The 23,286-nt window shown below is 45.5% G+C and overlaps 1 protein-coding gene and 2 long non-coding RNA genes across 3 annotated transcripts in view; 1 reads left to right on the forward strand and 2 right to left on the reverse strand.

Moving 5' to 3' along the window:
- Nucleotides 1-1,399: 1,399 nt before the first annotated feature.
- The window catches only part of LOC129033782 (uncharacterized), a 41,039-nt gene continuing 19,152 nt past the window's right edge, over nt 1,400-23,286 (forward strand). Inside the window, exon 1 of the long non-coding RNA XR_008501667.2 lies at nt 1,400-1,806. This is a non-coding gene — a long non-coding RNA (uncharacterized LOC129033782). The remainder of the gene's footprint in view (nt 1,807-23,286) is intronic.
- Nucleotides 11,832-18,237, reverse strand: LOC129033783 (uncharacterized). The gene is made up of 3 exons (XR_008501668.1): nt 18,079-18,237; nt 12,400-12,435; nt 11,832-11,908 (listed from the first exon to the last, which is right to left on the reverse strand). It is a non-coding gene; the product is annotated as an uncharacterized LOC129033783 (long non-coding RNA).
- GPR156 (G protein-coupled receptor 156) overlaps nt 18,766-23,286 on the reverse strand; it is a 123,823-nt gene continuing 119,302 nt past the window's right edge. The window contains exon 10 of the mRNA XM_054482773.2: nt 18,766-23,063. Coding sequence (XP_054338748.1) covers nt 21,690-23,063 — 1,374 coding nt within the window. The 3' untranslated portion in view covers nt 18,766-21,689. The remainder of the gene's footprint in view (nt 23,064-23,286) is intronic.

Raw genomic sequence — 23,286 nt, forward strand, 5'->3', positions numbered from 1 at the left:
CAAAAAAACAAAAACAAAAAAACCCCACGCAGAATAAAGTGCTTCTGCAGAGCCTATGAGAAATCCTTCCTTTTGTCTTTACTTGGTCCATACGCTATTCCAGGTGGCTCCAGGGATTCCTGGCCTTAATATAAAGGAAATTTCTGGTAGCCTGACAGAAACCCTAGTCTAGGTTCCAGGTTTTCATCAGTCGAGAATTAATGGTTAACTCCCAATATCCTGAAGAAGTATCAGGGCTGTTTAATGCCCCAACATTGCCAAATAATGAGCTTTCTGTTGAACACCTAAAGCCTGCGGAGTTTCACTAATCCCATTGAGATCCTGACTTTTGGGACCAGACCGGACATCCCAGAGTTGCCAAAGACACCACACCCTGCATGAAATACTATGGCTTCAGGGCAGGCTCTAGATCAGTCTTCTCACACTTTAATGTGCTTGTGAGTCATCTGGGGATTTTGTAAAAAATGTAGATTCTGATTCAGCGGATCTGGGTGGGGCCTAAGATTCTGCATTTCTAACAGGTTCCCAGGTGGTGCTGATACTGTTGGCCTGAGGATCACACTTTGAGTGGCAAGACTCTGAAGGCAGCAGTGTGGATGGAAAACACTCCAGAGTTCAGATTCCCTTCAATGAATGTAGTTTTCCTGCAGCTGGAAGGGAAAGTGCCTTTGAGACAAATGGTAATAGTCTTTATCCACTTGGCCTTTGACATCCCCTTGTAAGCAAGTAGAGACAAGGGAACTGATTAGTGCTCAAGAGGAACCCACACACATGTAGGTATTTCTGCTCAACTGCACAAATGCTCACCTCATATCACCCCATCCCTCACCCACCCACCCACCCAGTGATGCTGACTGTTTCAGCCTTTAGGCCCTAGGATAGGGCAGAAGAGAGGGTGTGAAATTGCTCAGTGACTGAACAAGGGTTAGTTCTGGAGAGCTGGGATTCTTAGAGAAGGTAACAGGGTTCTTTTCTCTTCAGTCTCTACTGGCTGTCCAGGTAGTAGTTGGCAGCTCACTGGGCAGGGCACTGTGATAGTCAGAAATAAATAAATAGGCCAGGCGAGGTGGCTCATGACTATACTTCCAGCACTTTGGGAGGCTGAGATGGGAGAATTGCTTGGGACCAGGAGTTTAAGACCAGCCTAGGCAACATAGTGAGGCCCCCCCACCCCCCATCTCTACAAATAATTAAAAAACTAACTGGGTGTGGTGGTGAGAGCCTGTAGTCCCAGCTACTCAGGAGGCTGAGGTGAGAGGACAGCTTGAGCCCTGGAGGTGGAGGTTGCAGTGAGCCAAGATTGCGCCACTGCACTCCAGCCTGGCTGATAGAGTGAGACCCTGACTCAAAAAAAAAAAAAGGAAAGAAAGAAAAAGTAAAAATAAAAATATAAAATAAATAAAAGCTTATTCCTCCTTTCCAGACTCTTCTTACCAAGTGAGGAAGACACACGTGGGCAAATAACAATGGAATGATGTGCTAACTCTCTAACAGGCTTATGACAAATATCTATATTGAATGTACCTAGCAAGATGGTGGAGAATGAGGTTTGGGAAGGGTTCTAGAAACTCTTCTCAGAAGAGTGGGCCAGGAGCTAGGACTTTTCCAGGTGTAGAAGGAGGCATGCAAGGGTTTTCTACCCAGCATTTTCCTCAGGGAAGAGCCAGGAAGAGAGAGTAGCTCCAAATAGGAGCCCCCGGACCAAGATTCCTCAGAACACATGACATACGGAAGGTGACTGAAAGAGGAGCAAAGGCGCTTGCTGAATATTAGATACATGGTTGGGCAGATGGAGCGTCTACGGTGGTATGAAATTTTTCTCTTTTCTCTTTCAATGTTTCTCTGAGTGATTTTATAAGTATTTCTAGTAAAGTTAAAAGTAGATAAAGAGATGATTGCTGTAATGAAAGGGGTGTTTATGAGCTTCTCAAAGATCTTTGCACCAGAGAGAGATTAAAGTCAGACCACAGTGCTGCAGGGGTGGGTCTGTTGCCTACCGCCAGCTGCAAAGGGGCATAATTGCCATTTAGTGGCACAAACCCACAAGTGTGACCTCCATTCTTGGCGTCTGTAGTCTGTTCAGGTAAGAAATTGTTATGGCCTATACAACCTCCTCTGTCTTCTTCCAGTTCCTAGGCCCTTAGTTTGGTTACTGGAGAAGACTGGTCCAACTAGGAAAATGTCAAATGGACAGTATTATGCAAGAGATTAATTCATATTAAAATGTAAAGTCACTCAAACGAATGTGAATGACTGATGTTGCCTTGGTGTCTAATTTGAGAGAGGAGAGGTGTTGGTGGAAGGACCAGGAGAACAGGAAGAGCAGGAATAGGGTGGGGATGGGCTGTCCCTAAGAGACGGAACAAATACAGGAAGAGGCCCTGCAGGAGCAGCTGCCTTTGATTTTACTTGTTTACCTTCTCCTGGGAAGAAGCAAATAGAAGTTGCTCGTGACATTATTTTCAGAGCTATTTTCAGATAGTGTGGCTAGAAAGGGCCGCGGTGCTATTTTGCTAGCAAGAGTGTTTAGCACGGCTAATTTTATCACAGAGTGGCTTTGTTCCTAGATGCACCAGCATGTTAAATTAAACATTTTGAAGAAAGGAATCCCCTATCAGTGCTTCCTTGATGATGTGTGGTAGCTCCTTTGGCACCATGAGGGCCAGAGCATGGTCTTCTGCCAGTGCCTGACAGGGGATCATTGGTTAGAGTCTGTTTCAGTTTTCATACCGGACTCCAATTCTCCAGGGCCCCTTATTATTTGCCAAATTCTTACATTACATAGAGAGAGCCCCAGGGCTCCTTATAGACTGTGAAAATGTGTTTTCAGATAAGGAGGGTGACATGTAGCAAAGCAGAGCCATTATAGAGCAGGTGAGAGCCGGAATCTGAAGGAGGCCATGATCAATAAAACACAGGCAAAATGGGATTTCTGCAATCAAGGATTTTACAATCAGACTGACACAGTCCTCATTTTGGCTTCTTATGAGCTGTGTGACAATTTAATTTTAATTTTTAGTTTAGAGGAGACAGGCTCTGGCTTTGTCACTTAGGCTGGAGTGCATGGCTCAGAGAAGCCTCTAACTCCTGGGCTCAAGTGATCCTCCTGCCTCAGCCTCTTGAGCAGTTGGGACCACAGGCATGCACCACCACACCTGTCTATTTAAAAAAAATTTTTTTTTTTTGTAAAGACAGAGTTTCACTATATTGCCCAGGCTAGTCTTGAATTGCTGGTCTCAAGTGATCCTCCTGCCTTAGCTTCCCAAAGCACTGGGATTACAGGTGTGAGCCACAGTGCCTAGCTCTGTGTGACAATTTAGGCAAGTTAGCTGATCTCTCTGGGGTCAGTTTCTTTGTCAGTAAAATGGAAATAAAAAGGTGCTGTGGTTTTTTTTTTTCCAATGCGTACCTCCAATCTCCCTTCTGAGTACCCCACTTCCTTCACTGTGCCTCCCCACTTCCTGTTGGCACAGTACCTTCCTCCAGTGTTACTCAGGGATGGAACAAAACCACAATGAAGATATAAGAAGGCTAAAGTTTCTGAGCTGCCAAGAGATGTTCAGTGTTTGGGCTACCAGGTGGAGGATCTCTCCTTTCAGAATCTCCTGGCTTCTCTTTGGAATCCCTTCCTCCCTCTCATGCAAGGGACTGTATAGGGGCCCCTTACCAAAAGTCTAGGTGTGGGTGGCTGAGGCTGACACTGCTCCGAGTCTAAATGAGGGATGGCTTTTCCCTAGGCACTAATTATTTGGTTCCCTTTTCCAAAGGGGCTCTTTTCACCATCTGAGTGTTAAAACCTCAAAAGGTCCAGATTAAGCAGCTAGACCCAAAAGAAAGAGTTTTAGAAAAACCGCCAGCTGCTCTTAGCCCTATTCTGGGATTTCTCATATTCGGATTATATACAATCCTCTTTTTTAAAAAATTGTGGTAAAATACACATGTCATAAAATTTTGCATTTTAAGCTTTTTTTTTTTTTTTTTTTTTTTGAGACAAGTTCTTGCTCTGTCACCCAGGTTGGAGTGCAGTGATACAATCATAGCTCACTGCCGCCTCCACCTCCTGGGCTCAGGTGATCCTCCTGCCTCAGCCTCCTGAGTAGCTGGGACCACAATCAGCTAATTTTTTATTTTTGTAGAGACAGGGTTTCCCTATGTTGCCCAGGATGGTCTCAAATTCCTGGGCCCAAGGGTCTTACCAACTTCACCTCTCAAAGTGCTGGGCTTATAGGCATGAGCCATTGCACCTGGCCCTTTTGAAGCATTTTTAAGTGTAAAGTTCAGTGGTAATAAGTAGATTTACATTGTTGTACAATCATCACCACTATCCATTTCTAGAACTTTTTCCATCATCCCATATTGAGATTCCATACCCATTAAACACTAACTCTCCATTCCACTCTCCCCCCACTCCCTGGTAACTGCTATTCTACTTTCCGTCTCTCTGAATTCTAGGTAACATATAAATGGAATCATATTTGTCCTTTTGTGTCTTATACAGGCCTCTTTTAAAGGAAAAAAATTGTATGTTATAGACATGCTCTACTGAGTATTCTGATGTTACATACACATACACATACGTGTAAAAGTAGATATAAAATGCTAAGCTTATAGCTCCACTTAAGCTTAGGCAATTATAAAATAAAATTACCAAATTAAACCTAAAAATCCACAAAATCTTGTATTATTAAGTTTAGTGTGAGAGATAATGTTTTGCTAAAACAAAACTTCCAAAGGCATTTAATAAAAGAAATAGTTTTGGGTCTGGTTTCTACATTTAATTTGTGTTTGCATTTTGGCTCCAATTATTTTAATGCAAAGAATAACTGCACACATATGTTGTAGAAAATGTTACTAGTAACATCAAAGCTTTGTTTGATACTGCAGGATAATCAGGCCACATATTTAGCCATAATATTGCCAGTAAGCAATTCTTGGAGGCCAATTTTAATGAGGCATTACTAGATAATAATGTAAAATTATCTTTTCTTGGAGATAAAAGTAATATTGTGGTATTGCTGAAATATGAATTAAAGGGGCATCTACTCTAATTCTTGTTAGAATTGGGAAGAGAGAAACCCTTTATTGTGATTACCTACTACACTTGCTGCTAACGAGCTGTTGCAAGTTGATATATACAAAGATAAGCTTTAAGTAATGGAATCTGAATACAAAATTGCCAGCAATGTCCAGGTTCTCTTGAGTTCAGTGTACTTATAAAACTATCTTGATTGCTATGAAACAAGCCACCCCAAAGCCGAATGGCTTAAAACAACATGTTTCTCTCAAGTCTAAATGATTTGGGCAGAGCTTGCTAGGGATAGCTTATCTCTTCTCCACTAGACCTTACCTGGGGTGGCTCAAATACTAAAGGCTGAAATCATCTCATGCAGAGGTCAGCAAACATTTTCTGTAAAGGACCATATAGTAAATGATTTTCAGCTTTGTGGGCCATGCAGTCTCCGTTGTTAATACATTCTGCCGTTGTAGTGCAAGAGCAGCCATAGACAAGTAAATGGACGTAGCTGTAGTCCAATAAAACTTTACTTATAAAAACAGGCAGCAAGCTAGATTTGGCCCTCAGTTCAAAATCTGCCAACCCATGATTTAAAAGCTTGCTCTCTCACGTGCTTGGCAGTTGACACTGGCTGTTGTCTGGGACCTTACCTGGGTCTTCCAGCCAGAACACTTCTCTATTAGAGAAAGTCAGGCAGAAGCCCTATCTTTCTTTTTTTTTTTTTTGGCGGAGTCTCACTCTGTCACCAGGCTGGAGTGCAGTGGTGCGATCTTGGCTCACTGCAACCTCTGCCTCCCGGGTACAAGCAATTCTCCTGTCTCAGCCTCCCGAGTAGCTGGGACTACAGGTGTGCGCCCCCACGCCTGGCTAATTTTTTTATATTTTTAGTAGAGACGGGGTTTCACCATGCTGGCCAGATGGTCTTCATCTCTTGACCTTGTGATCCGCCCGCCTTGGCCTCCCAAAGTGCTGGGATTACAGGCGTAAGCCACAGCACTCGGCCGCCCTATCTTTTTAAAAACCAAGCCTGAAGAGTCATGAGGCATCACTTCTATCACGTGATTTGTTGAGGCAATCACAAAGGCTCATGCAGGTCGAAGGGGAAGAAATATAGATGTCATTTCTGGATGGGATAGTGACAAGATTCTGGAAGAGCATATAGGACCAGGAATATTGCTGTGCTCATTTTTGGAAAAGACAGTCTTTCACATTTACCACTTGCCATGTGATGATTCAATTCTCCCACCACTTTCTTACATTCAAAATCATTTCAAAATTGTCACTTAAACAGCAGGCTTTGACGTCATTTGAGCTTCATTTGTTGGGAAAACATTCTCAAACACAATCTCAGGCACTGAAATTTCATGGAGTTTGTTCTAAGGCAGTCATACAGATGATTCAGAACAAGCCAAGACGTATTTTTCTGTTATCATTAAAATAAAATCCAAATTTCCGAAATTTCTCAGAAAAATCTTGTAGATCCCTGAAAATACTTTCCTCATTTGAGAAACATGAACCTAAGTCTTAGGACAAGGGGGCAAACAACATCCTCCCAGCTCTCACCTAGTCCAGCCCAACTTCCTGGAGCAAAGGTCTCAAATCCTGTCATCATAAGCAGTGTGCATTTGCTGCAAGAGTCGTCTCCTGGTGCTCCCTTAGGAAGCTGTAGTTCAAGGATTCGGTCTTGGCCATCTCTCTGTCTTTCCCTCAGAGACACTATTAAAGGCCCTTAATTGCTCTTAACCATTTTCATTTGCATTGTGGTTCTTCAGCAGCCTTTTTACAGCAGTGTGAGACAAAGGTCCTCTTCATTTTTCTTATTGTCTAGAATTCTGGTTGATGTGCCTCAATTTGTGAGTCATCTTTTAAAAATAATTGGTAGGGTTTTGGTTGGTGCCTAATCTGGAGGACTGGACAGGCTGCTCGGTGCTCAATCTGATGGACACCTGATGCCAGCTGCCAGCTGGTAGAAAAGAAAGCATGGGAACCTTTTCCTGCTTAACTATATAACATTTTTTTTTTTGAGACAGGGTCTTGTTATGTTGCTTAGGATGGTCTCAAACTCCTGGCCTCAGGTGATCCTCATAACTCTGCCTTCTAAGTAGCTGGGATTATAGATGTGAGCCTGCATGCCTGGCTAACTTCTCATTGTTTGTTTGTTTTTGTTTTTTGAGACAGGGTCTCACTATGTCACCCATGCTGGAGTGCAGTGGTGCGATCTCTGCTCACTGCAACCTCCGCCTCCTGGGCTCAAGTTATTCTCCCACCTCAGCCTCCTGAGTAGCTGGGACTACAGGCGTGCACCACTATGCCCAGCTTATTTTTTGTAGATACAGGATTTTGCCATGTCGTCCAGGCTGCTCTGGAATTTCTGAGCTCAAGCAATCCGTCTGCCTCTCTCTTCCGAAGTGCTGGAATTACAGGGATAAGCCACCGTGCCTGGCCAAATTTCTCATTCCTAATTCACTAAACAGGTAGATCTCAAGAATATTGCCAACTCTGATAAAGCCTTTGCTGAGATCTTTGTTCAATATTTTTGTGATGTAAGATGACATGGGAAGCAGGTCAGGTGTTTCTGAACACCTCCTTTAGAGAATTCAGGATAGCTAGATTGAGACATTGTATCTGAAGTCTTTAGGAGGCAATAACAGCACATGGTGGACCTCAGCGTTTCAAATATGTATGTCAGCACGGTGGTGACAGCCCATAGCTCTCACACCCAGGGAGGCTTCTCTCAAGGTGGTTGGGTGCTGAGCTGCTCACAGTTGGTCCAGGGACTGAGGGCAGGGGGCCCAGCTGGTGTGGGACTGTGGGTACCTTTACTGAGCTGCTAGAAGGGAACTGGCAACATAGTCTGAGGTGAGAAGACCTTCAGTTGAAAGCTATTTTGTTGTTTCTGTTGCATTTGGTAACTGAGAGGTTGAGCTGTGAGGTCACCTTTTCTCCAGTACGTCTTAAGAGGCTTCCCTCTTTCCTTTCATTTCCTTCCTGAGAGCCAAACCTCCTCTCTCTGACTCATGTAGTTGTTGTAGAGATAATTCAGATGTCAGAAGCAATGGCCATTAATTTGGGAGGAGGAGGGCAATGATTATTCAGAAACAAGTCTCCTCTCATCATGCAAATACCCCTAATTAAGAAATCCAGAGTCAGATTCTGTGTCATGGAAACATAATTTCCTTTGACTCAGAGAGTTCCAGGAATTGCTGCAGGCTATGAACCTTTCTTAGCCTCCTGGGTTAAATGACTTCACCCTCTGCCCTGAGTTTTCTTGGACAAAAATGAATTCAATGTGACATGGATGAAGCATCTTCCATGTACCAGTCACTATTATTTAAAACATAGGAGTGAACAACAACAGAGTTCCTGCCCTCAAGGAACTGAGTAAAGGAATCTTTAAGTGACAAACCCTGAATAATCTGTGGATCATGATAGAAAGGTGAAAACTTTGGATACTGCTACGGGTTGAATTATGCCCCTCCAAAAATTCATATGTTGATGTCTTAATCCCCAGTACCTCAGAACATGACTTCACTTGGAGACAGGGTCTTTACAGAGATAATCAAGTTAAAGTAGGTCATTAGTGTGGTTCTGTATTAGTCCATTCTCACACTGCTATAAACAATACCCCAAACTGGGTAATTTATAAACAAAGGAGGTTTAAGTGATTCACAGTTCTGCATGGCTGGGGAGCCCTCAGGAAACTTACAATCATGGCAGAAGGGGAAACAGGCATGTCTTACATGGCAGCAGGCAAGAGAGAGTGACAGAGAGAGAGAGAGAGAATCTAAAGGAGAAACTGTCAAACACTTACAAAAACAACCAGATCTCTTGAGAACTCACTCACTTTCACAAGAACAGCACAGGAGAAACAGCTCCCATGATCCAATCACCTGCTACCAGGTCCCTACCTCAGCACATGGGGATTATGGGGATTACAACTCAAGATGAGGTTTGGGTGGGGACACAGAGCCAAACCATATCATTCTGCCCCTGGTCTCTTCCAAATCTCATGTGCTTTTTACATTTCAAAACCAATCATGCCTTCCCAACAGTCTGCCAAAGTCTTAACTCATTCTGGCATTAACCCAAAAGTCCAAGTCCAAAGTCTCATCTGAGACAAGGCAAGTCCCTTCTGCCTATGAACCTGTAAAATCAAAAGCAAGTTAGTTACCGCTTAGATACAATGGGAGTACAGGCATTGAATAAATGCTCCCATCCCCAGTGGGAGAAATGGGCTAAAACAAAGGGGCTACAGGCCCCATGCAAGTCCAAAACACAGTGGGGCAGCCATTAAATCGTAAAGCTTCAAAATGATCACCTTTAATTCCATGTCTCACATCTGGGATATGCTAATGCAAGGAGTGGGCTTCCATGGCCTTGGGCAGCTCCTTCATGGGCTAGCTTTGCAGAGTACAGCCCCCCAGCCTGGCGGCTTTCATGGCTGGTATTGAGTGCCTGTAGCTTTTCCAGGCACATGGTGCAAGCTGTCGGTAGACCTACCATTCTGGGATCTGGAGGACCATGTCCCTCTTCTCACAGTTCCACCAGGCAATGCCCCAGTGGGGACTCTGTGGGGGCTCCAACCCCACATTTCTCTTTTGCACTGCCCTAGCAGAGGTTCTCCATGAGGGCTCTGCCCCTGCAGCAAACTTCTGCCTGGACATCCAGGCATTTCTCTAAATCCTCTGAAATCTAAGCAGAGGTTCCCAAGCCTTAATTATTGACTTCTGTGCACCCACAGACCCAACACTATGTGGAAGCCAAGGCTTGCGGCTTGCACCCTCTGAAGCCACAGCCTGAGCTGTACCTTGGCCCTTTTTAGCCACAGCTGGAGCTGGAGTGGCTGGGATGCAGGGCACCAAGTCCCAAGGCTCCACAAAGCAGCAGGGCCCTGGGCCAGGCCCACAAAACCATTTCTTCCTCCTAGGCCTCTGGGCCTGTGATGAGAGGGGCTGGTGCAGAGGTCTCTGACATGCCCTGGAGACATTTTCCCCATTGTCTTGGTAATTAATATTTGCTTCCTCATTATATATGCAAATTTCTGCAGCTGGCTTGAACTTCTCAGAAAATGGGTTTTCTTTTCTATCGCATCGTCAGGCTGCAAAATTTCCAAACTTTCATGCTCTGGTTTTCTTTTAAACGTATGTTCCAATTTCAGATCATCTCTCTTAAATTCAAAGTTCCACAGATCTCTAGCACAGGGGCAAAATGCTGCCAGTCTCTTTGCTAAAGCATAGCAAGAGTGACCTTTGCTCCAGTTCCCAAGAAGTTTCTCATAACCATCTGAGACCACCTCAGCCTGGACTTCATTGTCCACATCATTATCAGCATTTTGGTCAAAGTCATTCAACAAATCTCTAGGAAGTTCCAAACTTTCCCACATCTTCCTGCCTTAATCTGAGTCCTCCAAACTGTTCCAACTTCTGCCTGTTACTTAGTTCCAAAGTTGCTTCTACATTTTCAGGTTATCTTTATAGCAGTGCCCCACTCCTGGTCCCAATTTACTGTATTAGTCCAGTCTCACACTACTTTAAAGAAATACCTGAGACTAGGCAATTTATAAACAAAGGAGGTTTAATTGACTCACAGTTCTACATGGTTGGGGAGGCCTCAGGAAACTTACAGTCATGGCAGAAGAGGAAGCAGGCATGTCTTACATGGCAGCAGGTGTGTGTGAGAGAGAGAAAGCGAATCTGAAGGAGGAACTGTCAAACACTTATAAAACCATCAATCACATGAGAACTCACTCACTATCATGAGAACAGCATGGGGGAATCCACCACCATGATCCAATCACCTCCCACCAGGTCCCTCCCTCAACACATGGGGATTATGGGGATTAAAATTGGGGATGAGATTCGAGTGGGGAAACAGAGCCAAGTCATATCAGAGCCCTAATCCAATATGACTGATATTCTTAAAAAAAGGGGAAATTTGAATACAGAGACACAAATAGAGGGGAGACGATGTAAAAAGACAGGGAAGAGGCTGGGGGTGGTGGTTCATGCCTGTAATCCCAGCACTTTGGGAGGCTGAGGCAGGTGGATCACAAGGTCAGGAGATCGAGACCATCCTGGCTAACATGGTGAAACCCCGTCTCTACTAAAAATACAAAAAAATTAGCCAGTCGTGGTGGTGTGCACCTGTAATCCCAGCTACTCCGGAGGCTGAGGCATGAGAATGGCATGAACCCAGGAGGTGGAGCTTGCAGTGAGCTGAGATTGCACCACTATGAGGTTCATATAGCATTTGTCTGATTGAAATGGAGCTGGAGCTCCAGCCTGGTGTCAACTGTCGCACTCCAGCCTGGGCGACAGAGCAAGACTCCATCTCAAAAAAGAAAAGACAGGGAAGAGATGGACATCTACAAGCCAAGAAGAGAGAACTGGAACAAATACTTCCCTCAATCCTTAGAAGGAACCAACACTGCTGACAGTTTGATATCAGAATTCTAGCCTCCTGAACTGTAAGACAGTAAATTTCTGTTGTTTAAACCACCCAGTCTGTGGTATTTTGTTATGACAGCCCTCACAAACTAATTTAAACATTTAGTGGCTCCCTCTAGCTCTATACATCTGGTGGGAAAAATCCTGGGTGGGCATAACTTAAATATTTGTGTTGTTTGCATTTACCAGAAATTTGATAAGTTCATGCATTCATTTATTTATTCATCCATTGCCCATCTCCTTACGCTGATTTATTAATTTTTAAATTACACATACCACTCTCTGGAAACTATTTTATCTTTCATTTACTTGTTCATTGTTTCACCACAAGCTTCATGAGAGATGTTGAATAAGAATTTATCCTTCCTTGTTTCCTTCTCTCTCTTCCTCCCGTCAATATTTAAGCATCTCTTATGTCTATTGTGTGCACAGCATTCCATGCTCATCACTGTTAAAGCAAAAAGAGGTACAAGGAATGGTTCTTGTCTCCAAGGAGTCTGTGATTTCTGGGAGGAGACAAAGCATGACCATGTGAGTGGCTGTATTCCACCACCAGGTGGTAGGTGAGTGTATGCTGGCCAGGTGCTGGATCATAACTGTTGCCAAGAGGGAAGGTGCAGGGGACTGAGGGTGTGCAGGAAAAGGCTCCTGGAGAGGAGGGGTCTGCACTTCAGATAAAGGAGGGGAACAGGAAGGAGTATAGAGGAGCAGAATGTTAGTAATCCATTGCCTTCCTTGATGCCTGGAGGCTATGTTTAGGGAGGAGTGGGGTTGCCTCAGGCCAGGGTTGATCAAGGCTTGGGGATGGGGTGATGCACAGGACCCAGAATCTTCATTCTGGCATCCCAGGAGGTCAGAAACAAAGCTCATAGGCAAAAACTCTGGCCACTCATTAAAAGCATCTTGGGAACTTAAAAAAGGCTAATGTTAAAAACCTACCTTGACGGGGTATATCCCGGGATCCGCAGGCAGCACCTGAGAGAGAAGAAATCCTTTTAGGATGTGGATTGACAGCAGTGGCTCCTGACCGCAGGCCCAGGCCACCCTGGCCCAGTCATGGGACACCCGCAGTTCTGGAGTGATGAGTATAACTGCTGGAAATAAGGCACCAGGCTGCATTCCATTGGTATGGCCTCCTTGTCCTGAGTGTAAAAGTGCCTACTTGTGACATCAGAAGAATGTGTTGACAGATCTGTATCCCGCTTCCAATTTTTATTATATTTTATGGTGGGAGCAGCAGGATTAATTAAGCTGGTTTCCCTCTTTTTTTGGTCCCCATCAGCTTTCTGCAGCTGTTCATGGATAGAAACCATCCAGAAAAGTGTTTTGTTATTTTTGTTTTTTGAGGATATTGGAGACATTGGGTCCAGGGTTTCAGGGATTGTTATGGTTTGAATGTGACCGCCCCAAAATTCAGGTGATACTATTAAGAGGTGATTTAGGTCTTTAAGAGGTGATTAGGTCATGAGGGCTTCTCCCAGCTGAATGGGACTAAGACCCTTACAAAAGAGGCTTCATATAGCATTTGTCTGATTGACCCTTCTGCCTTCCACCATGTGAGGACTCGATGTCCCTCCTCTCTGGAGGACGCAGCCCTCACCAGGCAACTGAACCAGCCAGCACCTTGATCTTGGAGTTCCCAGCCTCTGGAACTGTGAGAAATACACTTCTATTCTGTGTAAATTTCCCAGTCTGTGGTATTGTGTTATAGCAGCAGAAAATGGGCTGAGACAGGAACCTTCCTCCTCGGGTCTTGTTGGCTCAATTTCTTCTAGCTGTATATGTAAGCTCCTATCACAGTGCCTGGCACATAGCGGGCCCTCAGCAAATGTTTGTTTCCTTCATTTCCAATGAGACAGCAGAGATTCTCAGAAATGTTAAATTTCAAATATGTTCTGACAGAAAATTGCTACCAAATTACTTTTTGTCTGTTCAGGACACTCTTGGTAAAAACAGAAAGATGGGAGCAAAGAGAGAGTTGGCCCATCTTCAAAATAAACCTAGACATGTTGGTTGACACCTAGGTGTCAGGCACTGCAGAGGCTAGTGTGAAAATGCAGTGATAGATTATACAGGGCACTTGCCCTCCAGTATCTGATAATCTATTTGAACAGGTAAGATTTGAGCGTGTGAAACCTTAACACTAAAGGATTTATAGAACAGCCCAAGACAACAGTAGAATTGCTGTCAGGGGGCATATCAGGAGTATGCGATTTATTGCCTAATAAATCTGAGGACAGCTGGAACTGGTCAGAAAGAGGAAAAGCTACTTCAGGTTGGGGTAGTTAGAATGAAGGAGAAAGCGGCTGGTGTGAACAAAAGTGTTGAGCCTGATCTGGGCCTAGGTATGCCCCCAGATACAGGCAGCAAACCCAGCTGGCAGGAACAAGGAGAGTTTTAGGTAAGTTTAGTGGGAGGGTGAGATGTGCCTTACTGGGGTCCCCCTTAAGACAGTTCAGGTGAGACCAGTCTTCCTCCCTTGATTAATTCTTCTTTTGACAAGCATTTGCTGGGCACTGATCATGTGCCAGGCACAGTGCTAGGTGTGGGGGATTCCAAGATAATTATAACAAGTTCTAGGCTCAAAGAGCTCACAGTCTAGTGGGGAAAATGAGATTTCAAGCCCCAAACCAAGGTGAGATTTCATCCTGCAGGAAGTAGGGAGGAATGAAGATTTTTCTAGCAAAGTGGGTTTGAATTGAAAAGGGATTGTGGGCCGGGCTCAGTGGCTCACGCCTGTAATCCCAGCACTTTGGGAGGCCAAGGCGGGTGGATCACCTGAGTTAAGGAGTTCAAGACCAGTCTGGCCAACATGGCGAAACCCCATCTCTACTAAAAATACAAAAATTAGCTGGGCGTGGTGGTGGGCACCTGTAATCCCAGCTACTTGGGAGGCTGAGGCAGGAGAATCACTTGAACCTGAGAGGCGGAGGTTGCAGTGAGCCAAGATTGCGCCACTGCACTCCAGCCTAGGTGACAGAGTGAGACTCCATCTCCAAAAAAATAAAAATAAAAATAAAAATAAAATAATAATAAATAAAAAGAGATTCTGTGGCTCTTCCCTCAGCTCAGTAGAAGATCTGAGAGTGGCACTGTTTCCATTTGTCACAGGGTCTTCTGGGTCTCTTGCCCAGAATCATCTTTTTGTGCCACTTACAAAGCACAATCCTTGAGAAAAGTTTTTCAGTTTGCAGGACTGACTGTGGTCTTTTTAAACAGGGAGACTGCTTGCTGTCAGTATCACCTGTATTTGGCATTAAGCTTTCTGAAACTGAGGAGGACCAGGTAGCTTTAGGGAGCTCCCTTCCAGCCTCCAGGACGCTAATGCAATGACTCAGCAATGGAGAGTTTTGCAATATGCTTACAGAACCAGACCAGCTTGCTTTTCCTAAGGAAACCTTGGTGTCCTAAGAAAACCTCAGGCTGGGTCCCTGCCCTGCTGGGTTGAAATTCCTTCTGTCTTCTGGTAGCATGCCTGTAGCACATGCTCTGTAACCAGCTTTAGGGAGTCCACAAAAGGCTTTGGAATGAAGTCAAATTTCAGTGCAAACTCAGTCTCTGCCTCTAACCAGTTGTGTGATTTTTGGCAAGTGACCTAACCTCTCCCGGTTAAAGTTTTCTCATCTGTGAAACAGAGTCAATAACTACTTTGCTAGGTGGTTATAAATATTAAATAAGATGAGTATTAAGTGGTGCATAGCAGATATCTTACATATATTTTCTTCTATTACAAAGTGCACAATATTTCTTTTTCTGTCTGTTTTTGTTTTTTTGAGACAGAGTCTTGCTCTGTCACCTAGGCTGGAGTGCAGTGGTGCGATCTCAGCTCTCTGCAAACTCCACCTCCTGGGTTTAAGTGATTCTCCTGCCTCAGCCTCCTGAGTAGCAGGGATTACAGGCACAAGCCACCACGCCTGGCTAATTTTTGTATTTTTAGTGGAGACAGGGTTTCACCATATTGGCCAGACTGGTCTCAAACTCCTGACCTGAGGTGATCCACCCTCTTCGGCCTCTCAAATTGCTGGCATTACAGGCATGAGCCACTGCACCCAGCCAAAGTGCATAATATTTCTACTAAGGAAATTAGTGTCTCTTGGCTCCATGTTAAAAAAAAAATCGAATTTCCTGGCTTTCCAACTACACCTTTCCTTCTGGCCTCACCCTGATATTTGAGTTCTGCAGGTGGATGTGCTCCCTATAGTAAATGCACCTGGCTCAGATGGGTTCAGGCAGAAAATTCTGTTTCCCCACAAGTGGGCTGAGCCAAAAGGCTATCCTTGCTTTTCCAGATCTCTTCCCTCAGGAACAAATTGAAGACCAAGATGAGGACTTTTGGTGTAACACAAGAAAACATAAAGAGGATTTCTGCATATAAATCTGTGTTTTCCTTTCTAAGACTTTTTATCTACTTATTTTTATTCAACAAACATGAAACTTGCTGCATGCCAGGCACAGTTCAAACCATTTTACAAATATTAATTCATTTAGCCCTCATAACAACCTCATGAGGTAGGTGTTGTTACCCCAGGTGGTAGTTGGGAGCCTTTGAGCCATAAAGAGGTTCTGAACTTGCTGAAAGCAACATGGTCATGCAGGTGACTTAAAGCCCAGGCATCGCAGTGGGGATAGAAAATTATTGTACAAAAATTAATGAAGAGAGCCCATCTAAAATGCCTTCTTTCCACAAACGGTTCAAGATGTTATCACGGGGGATTTAAATTTAGGTGAAGCAGCAACACTGCCATCCATCACATAAGCTGAAGAGATACCTAAGCCTGGCTTCCCACTTGAACTTTTGTGAGCTGTGCTTCCCTGGGGTGCCCCTTAAGACAGTTCTGGTGTGGCCATTCTTCCTCCCTTGATTGATTTTTCTTTTGACAAGCATTTGCTGGGCATTGACCATGTGCCAGGCACAGTGCTAGGTACTGGATTCCAAGATAATTATAATAAGTTCTAAGCTCAAAGAGCTCACAGTCTTAATGGGAAAAGTGGAGAAATGAACAAACAGTCACACATGCCCTAAAGAAAGGACTCTGCAAGGATATCTCTGCCATTCTTCGCAGAAGCAAGCCTCACCTCTCAACTTAGAACTGGAGTCAGTACATTTATTTATGTGAGAGGCAATTGCCACAAACTGTCCACATAGGATGCCTTTTGTTCTTTGACTGGCTTCCTCCTTCACCACATCTCTCTTCTCTCTCTCTCTGTTGTTTGGACTTCTTCTTCCTCTTCTCTTCTTTTCTTCTCTTCTTCTTCTTCCTCTTCTCTTCTTCTTCCTCTTCCTCTTTCTCTTCCTCTTTGTTGTTGAGTTGAAGTCTCACTGAGTCACCCAGGCTGAAGTGCGGTGTCACAATCATAACTCACTGCAGTCTCAACTTCCCAGGCTCAAGAGATCCTCCTGCCTCAGCCTTCCGAGTAGCTGGGACCACAGGCATGAGCCACCACACACAGCTAATTTTTTATTTTTTGTAGAGACAGGTTCTCACTCTGTTACCCAGGCTGGTCTTGGACTCCTGGGCTCAAGCAATCCTCCTGCCTTGTCCTTCCAAGGCACTGGGATTACAGGTGTGAGCCATGGGACCCTGCCTGAATTTCTTGTCCATCTTCCCTTTTTATCTCCTAGCCTTTCGCTTTCTTCTTAGTCACCCACAGACCTTTCCCAGGTGTCTCCCAGGCACTTATTCTCTGAGCCTAGTGTGTCTTGGGAAACCTTGACACACACCTTTTCAAGTTCACAACAGGTTTTGATTTGTGACATTGGCATTTCCTGTCTTCTTGTGACTTAAGTGGTGAACAAAACATCTCAAGATATTCTCTTATTCAAATGTGGTTTGATTGGGGAATGCTAAGGTCAAGAATGTTTCAAGTAGCAAGACATCAGAGGGGGTGCCAGGGATAGGGAAAGCAAACTCTGAGGGCAAAGTGATAAGCTCTCTCCTGCTTTCAGCCTCCTAAACACCACTGTCTGCATTAAACCCTCCCTCTTGGGAGGCCGAGGCAGGCAGATCACAAAGTCAGGAGTTTGAGACCAGAGTGGCCAACATGGTGAAACCGTGTCTTTATTAAAAATACAAAAATCAGCCAGGTGTGGTGGCAGGTGCCTGTAATCCCAGCTACTCGGGAGGCTGAGGCAGGAGAATTGCTTGAACCCAGAAGGCGGAGGTTGCAGTGAGCTGAAACCGTGCCACTGCACTCCAGCCAAGGCAACAGAGTGAGACTCCATCTCAAAAAATAAAAAATAAAAAAAATAAAAAATAAAAAAAAAATAAATAAACAAACCCTTCCTTAACAGAGCCCAGATTGTGTTACTGGGAAAAGTGCAGTGGCCAGAGGGAATAGAGAAACTGTTTTGTTTGGAGTTCTGAGAAAGGGGACTCAGGAAGCTGTTGGTGATAGAGACAAACAGGTCTTTCTCCTGCTAATACTACTTGTTACTCATTAACAAGCCTGCAAAGAAAACGTCTTTAAGACAAGAACTTTATCAAGAACTTTGCACTTCTCTTCCATAAACTTCATTGCCCTGTTCCCCAACCTCCCAACAAACTTAAAGTACTGTCATTTTCAGAATTCAGTGACTCTTGGGTCTGTAGGTGATGTAGTTTCATGCTGTTAACTCACCAGAAGGCAGTGGAACCAGATGCGTGTTTTTCCTCCTGCTCCTCCGCTCTGGCCCCAAAACAGAAGCTTTTTCTTCCTTTGTTTCACCCATTTATCTACCCAGAAATCCACCCATCTAGCATTTGTTGGGTGTATACTTTGTGCAAAGATCTCTAATGGCTACTCTAGAGGAGAACAAAGATGGAGAAGACATACTCAATGCTTTCAGGAGCTTGGAATCTGTGGAGGAGACACATGTAAAGACAATACGATAAACATAGATACAGAAGAGATTTTATAGAACTTGCATTGACTTTCTCTTTTCCTCTTTCAAAGTAATATCATTCTTTAAAAACAGGCCTTCTGCCTCTGATGATTTTTTCTGCTCTATGAACTCTAGGAAGGCCAAGTTAATCCTTTAAGGAAAGAGGGTTTGTGGCAGACCAGGACAGGGAAAGACATTGAGATCAGGATGGAATCCAAATGTTGAAATTCCAAGATTTTCAACAGCAGAGGACATATGCTGGGGTTAGAATCAGGCCTGGCTCCATGCTATGCCTTAGGACCAACAGAGACATGTATAGCTCAGATGACAGCAGCAGAGGCAATGTTTACTTCTCCAGGATTCCTTTGCACAATTTACTGCCCTTTCTTCAAGAGCAGAACAACCAAGAGCATGCCAAAAGCCATGGCACATTCAGCCCTTTAAGGATTTCATCACTGGATTAGCTGATCTTAGGTAAAAGATTTAGGAAAGGAGGTGGGGAAGGGTAGGGGTGATGCACAGAGTAAATGATACATTTGGTGGCAACATTTTGTTGAGCACAGTTACGGTGTTTGCACATTGCTTTTGAACAAAATGATAAATTTCAATCAGGTCTGGCAAGGTTACAAAGTCATTCTAGGTCAAATGGATAACAGAAGCCTCTATATAGTTGAGTCCAAAATACAGACCCTAAGAGAGCCATCCTTCTTTCTCTCTTTCTTTTTTTTTTCTCTCTCTCTTTCTTCTCGAAACGGAGTCTTGCTCTGTCACCCAGGCTTGAGTGCAGTGGCACCATCGAGGCTTAGTACAACTTCTGTCTCCAGGTTCAAGCAATTTTCCTGTCTCAGGCTCCTGAGTAGCTGGGATTACAGGCATGTGCCACCACGCCCAGCTAATTTTTGTATTTTTAGTAGAGACGGGGTTTCACCATGTTGGCCAGGCTGGTCTTGAAATCCTGACCTCGTCATCCAGCCGCCTCGGCCTCCCAAAGTGCTGGGATTACAGACGTGAGCCACTGCATCCAGCCCATCCTTCCTTATTTAACTAGGGAATCAATCAACTTTCTTTGGGGATGGCTGGGAAAGGCTGAAGAAAGAATGTATGCTCCACCTGAGCCTTGAAGGATGAGTAATTCACAAGGGCACAAAGTGGGAAAAAAAATTCTAAACAGAAGGATGGAGATGTAGAGGGGCTGGGATGGTGGGACTAAAGGTCTAGAAGCAGACAGAGTGAGAAGGCTAGAAGGATTGCCAGATTTAGAGTCTACATGAATGAATGGTGGGCTGCTAGTGGTGGCATGCTGGGAGGAAGGGAGCTGCAGGAGGGGGAGCCCACCACAGGACCCCCAGGGGCAGGAAGAGTCCAGGGTCTCCAGGGTTTCCTCCGTCCACTGAGGGAGTGTTTCTGGGATAAGAGGCTTCTTAGGGAGAGCACAGAAGAATCTGTTCAAATGGAACTTTGGTAGAAGGTACCCTGGGACCCAGCAGCATCTCTGATGGCTTCTCTGGTTCCCATTCTTTGCGTGGGTCAGCCTTCTCCGGGCCCCTCCTGGCCAGCCCCAGATTACAGTTTCTGGAAAGGCTCCTCTCGGGAGTCATTTCTCTTTTATTATGGTACCACTTGGACAGCACACACACAGCACAAGAAGAAACTGCAAACCCATGCACAGAATAAATTAGGAAATTCCTATTTAAAAGTAGATGATAGAAGCTGTGCTTCCAGGAGGGCCTCATGGTTTAGTGCCTGGAGAGTCCAGGGGTGTCAGCAGCCCCCAGGATTCCATGATAAATTGATGATACATTTAGAGCCAAATGCCTCCCTCTGAGCGTATTTAATAAGGCCTGAACTCCTTCATGCAAACATGTGCACACCCACAGATGTACACACAGGACTCGGGGCAGGGGACAGCCTGGACATGCCAGCCAGCTCAGCAATAAGCACAGTGGACCCACATGTGCTCTCCCTGTGGCTCTGGTGGTGGCTGAGTTCCTGGCACTCATCCTTCACCAGCTCCCCATCTCCCTTGGGAGGTGCCAGTGTGGCCTGTGGCAGTGAGGAAATGGAGGCCCGTTTCCTAAGGCGAGGACCCAGGTCTATTATTCTGGACTACAGGGGAGCACATCCCAGCTTTCTTACACATGAGCCTTGCTTTGTTGTCTCGTCTGCCAAGCATCACCTGCCATTCCCAGAAGAACAAGTGAAGCCATGTGTCCCCGGGAAAACCCACCTACTTGAGTCCCAGGAGCTGTGCATACATCTCTGTCCAGCAGTGTGACATTGGGGGAAACTACCTCATTTCTCTAAGCCTCATAATCCCTGTTTGTAAAAATGAGAGTGTCTGCTTCACAGGTTATCAAAAGGAATCACAAAAATATGATATTGCCAAGTACTATGCTAGACTCAAGTGAAATATTCAAATCCTGTTTTCTTTCCTGTCTTCGTGTCCCTCATGTCTTCCTTTTTATTTCTCCATTTGGTTTCCAGGTTTATGTGTCTGTTGGTAGTCATGTAACCCCAATGGAACCAAAAGCACCCTTGACCAACAGGTTCTCCCATACCCCAACAGAAATTGCCGGTGTGTGCCTCCCCCTAGTACAAAACTGCATCACTGGGTGAATCAAGAGGATGAGCCACAGGACAAGGGGACAATGGGGACAGTCAGGACCTCAGGTACATCTGATCCCAGGGGAGAGATCTGGGAAGCCTGTGGGTGCATAGAGATCTGTCTCAGAGAGGAGGGTAAAGTGCCATAATGGTGGAAAGACACAAACAAGAAATAGTGGTGTAGCGGTGGCTCTGAGCTGGGTCTGGCCAGAAGCTAGAATCTAGGGAGGTGCTGTTCACAACATTCAGCAGAAATAAAACCGCTGCCTTCCAGGAGTGGGAGGCCCAAGGATGTAGGAGACTTATCTTCCTGGTAGGTCTGTCCACCAAAAGGCCAGTTTGATGGGTCACAGTCCACACCTCAAGTTCTGCAGAAATTTCCCATGCATCTCTCCATCTGTCTGTCCATTCAGCCATCCATCTGAATATACTGAGTTTTATAGAATGTAGGCTGACCTGGACAGAAAATCCTATGTGTTCATTCAGCACCTTTTATCCAAGGAGTCAGTATCTTTCATAGTCACTCAACTGGAGTCTTTTATAGTAAGGCTGCGAGGTAGTAACAAGACAGGCAATGCCCCTCTTTTTATAGATCAAGAAGTGCTCAAAGTAACACAGTGAGCCTAGCTGAAACATGGTATGGGCTGGTCAAATGCAGGGCACTAATCTGTTCGCCAAAGACCAGAAATTGGCTCTCCTCCTGTGGGCCTTGGTACAGCTTCTCCTGGACTGACCTCTGTGTCTAGACCAGCTCTGTTGCTTTTCACACCAGCGTGGGTTTCAAGTCATCTTTGAAGTTCACAATAGGCTTGGAGTGGGCCCACAGCTTTTCCCAGGAAGCCAGCCCCCCAGTAGGCTCAGGGTCAGTGTCTGATGTGCCACTGTCACTAGAGTCAGAAGAGCTCTGGAAGCAGATTTCACAGTAGGGCCGGTGGCAGCGGCAGAAGAACTCATCTGAGCTGCTGGACTCAGTGTCAAAATAGCTGTGTTGAGAAGACAGGGAGGGACAGCCTGAGGGCACTGGGGGCCACAGCTGCCACTGTTCAGGCAAGTCAGGTGAGGTTTTGGAGAGGTTTTGTCCATCAGAGTAACACCTCTCCAGGGCAGCAGGACTTGGGGCCTGGCCAGAACCAGAAGGCTGGGGAAGAAAGGCTGCTTTGCTCCCTCTAGCCACCTTGGGCTCTGTCTGGCTTTGTTTGCTGCCCTCCAGGGTATCTGGTCTGTCTTGAGGATCTGAAGGTGATGAAGGCTTCCTGGAAGGTCTTTGTACTCTGGAATCAGTAGATTGTGGGGCCAGGCTGGGGCTGTCCCCATTCTGTACATGTAGCCTGCTGTGTGCCCCAGGAACAGTCCTGTTTGCCCGATGCCCCACAGATGAGGGTGCAGAGCCAGGAAAGTGTGAGCGGGCCCGCTGAGCTGCCCGCCTTCTCCTCACCATGTAAGGGCTAAAGCCCAGCTCCTTGGAGAGGGGCATCTTTTGGGGACTGAAGGCAGCACTGTTCTTCCAGGTTTGCTGGTGACAAGAGGGGGCGGTGGAGACGGAAGCCTCAGGGCCCAGGCCCAGATCTTGTAAGACCTCCTGAAGTTTCTCCCTGATTACTGAACTGACCCGTGACCGCCGCTCTGGGGGCTCCTCTGAGTTCTCCAGATGCCTCTGTCTCTGGGGATCTGAGCCTCCTCTATCTGCTAGGATACTCTGGCTGGGGTCCATGGGGACTTGGTCTTCTCTTTCTGGACCCAGGCTTTGCTCAGTCCATGGCTTCTGGCTACAACCTGAGTCTAAATGATCAGAAAAGTCTTTCGAGTCAGATGTCTTCTCCTCCTTCCCTGGGGAGAAGCTGGAGTCCTTCCCAGGCCCCTCAAGGCTTTGTGCATATGAGGAGGGCCCTGAAGTGCACTGGGAATCCCGGGCAGCCATGCCAGGATCATTCTGAAAGTCAGAGAGGCGACCCGAAGGCCCCTGAGAAGCTGCCAGGGTGTGGACCGAGGCTACCACCTGGACGTCCTTGCTCGGGGAAGAGGCAGGTGGGGCAGCCCCCTCTGGGAGGTCATAGGTACACTCAGCTGACATCAGCCTCACAATCTTCTCTTTGGCGTTGTTTACTTGTTCCTGCAGGCTTTCAATCACAGCATTTTTCTGTAAAATAAAAGCAAAACCATCAACAAAAGATGCCGCTGAGGGTTCCATAGTGCCCACCATGGTGGAGAAGGTGTAGCTTTCGAAGAACCTTGGCTGAAATCTCAGTTCTTCCAATGTATTGGCTGGTGACCTCAGGTTCTAAGGAGGTACCTCCCTCCAGTGAAATGAGTTGATGCATGTAAAGTGCTTAGCACAATAACTGACATAAATGGTGCTCAAT

This window comes from Pongo pygmaeus, chromosome 2 (assembly GCF_028885625.2).
Source record: "Pongo pygmaeus isolate AG05252 chromosome 2, NHGRI_mPonPyg2-v2.0_pri, whole genome shotgun sequence".
Lineage (NCBI taxonomy): Eukaryota > Metazoa > Chordata > Mammalia > Primates > Hominidae > Pongo > Pongo pygmaeus.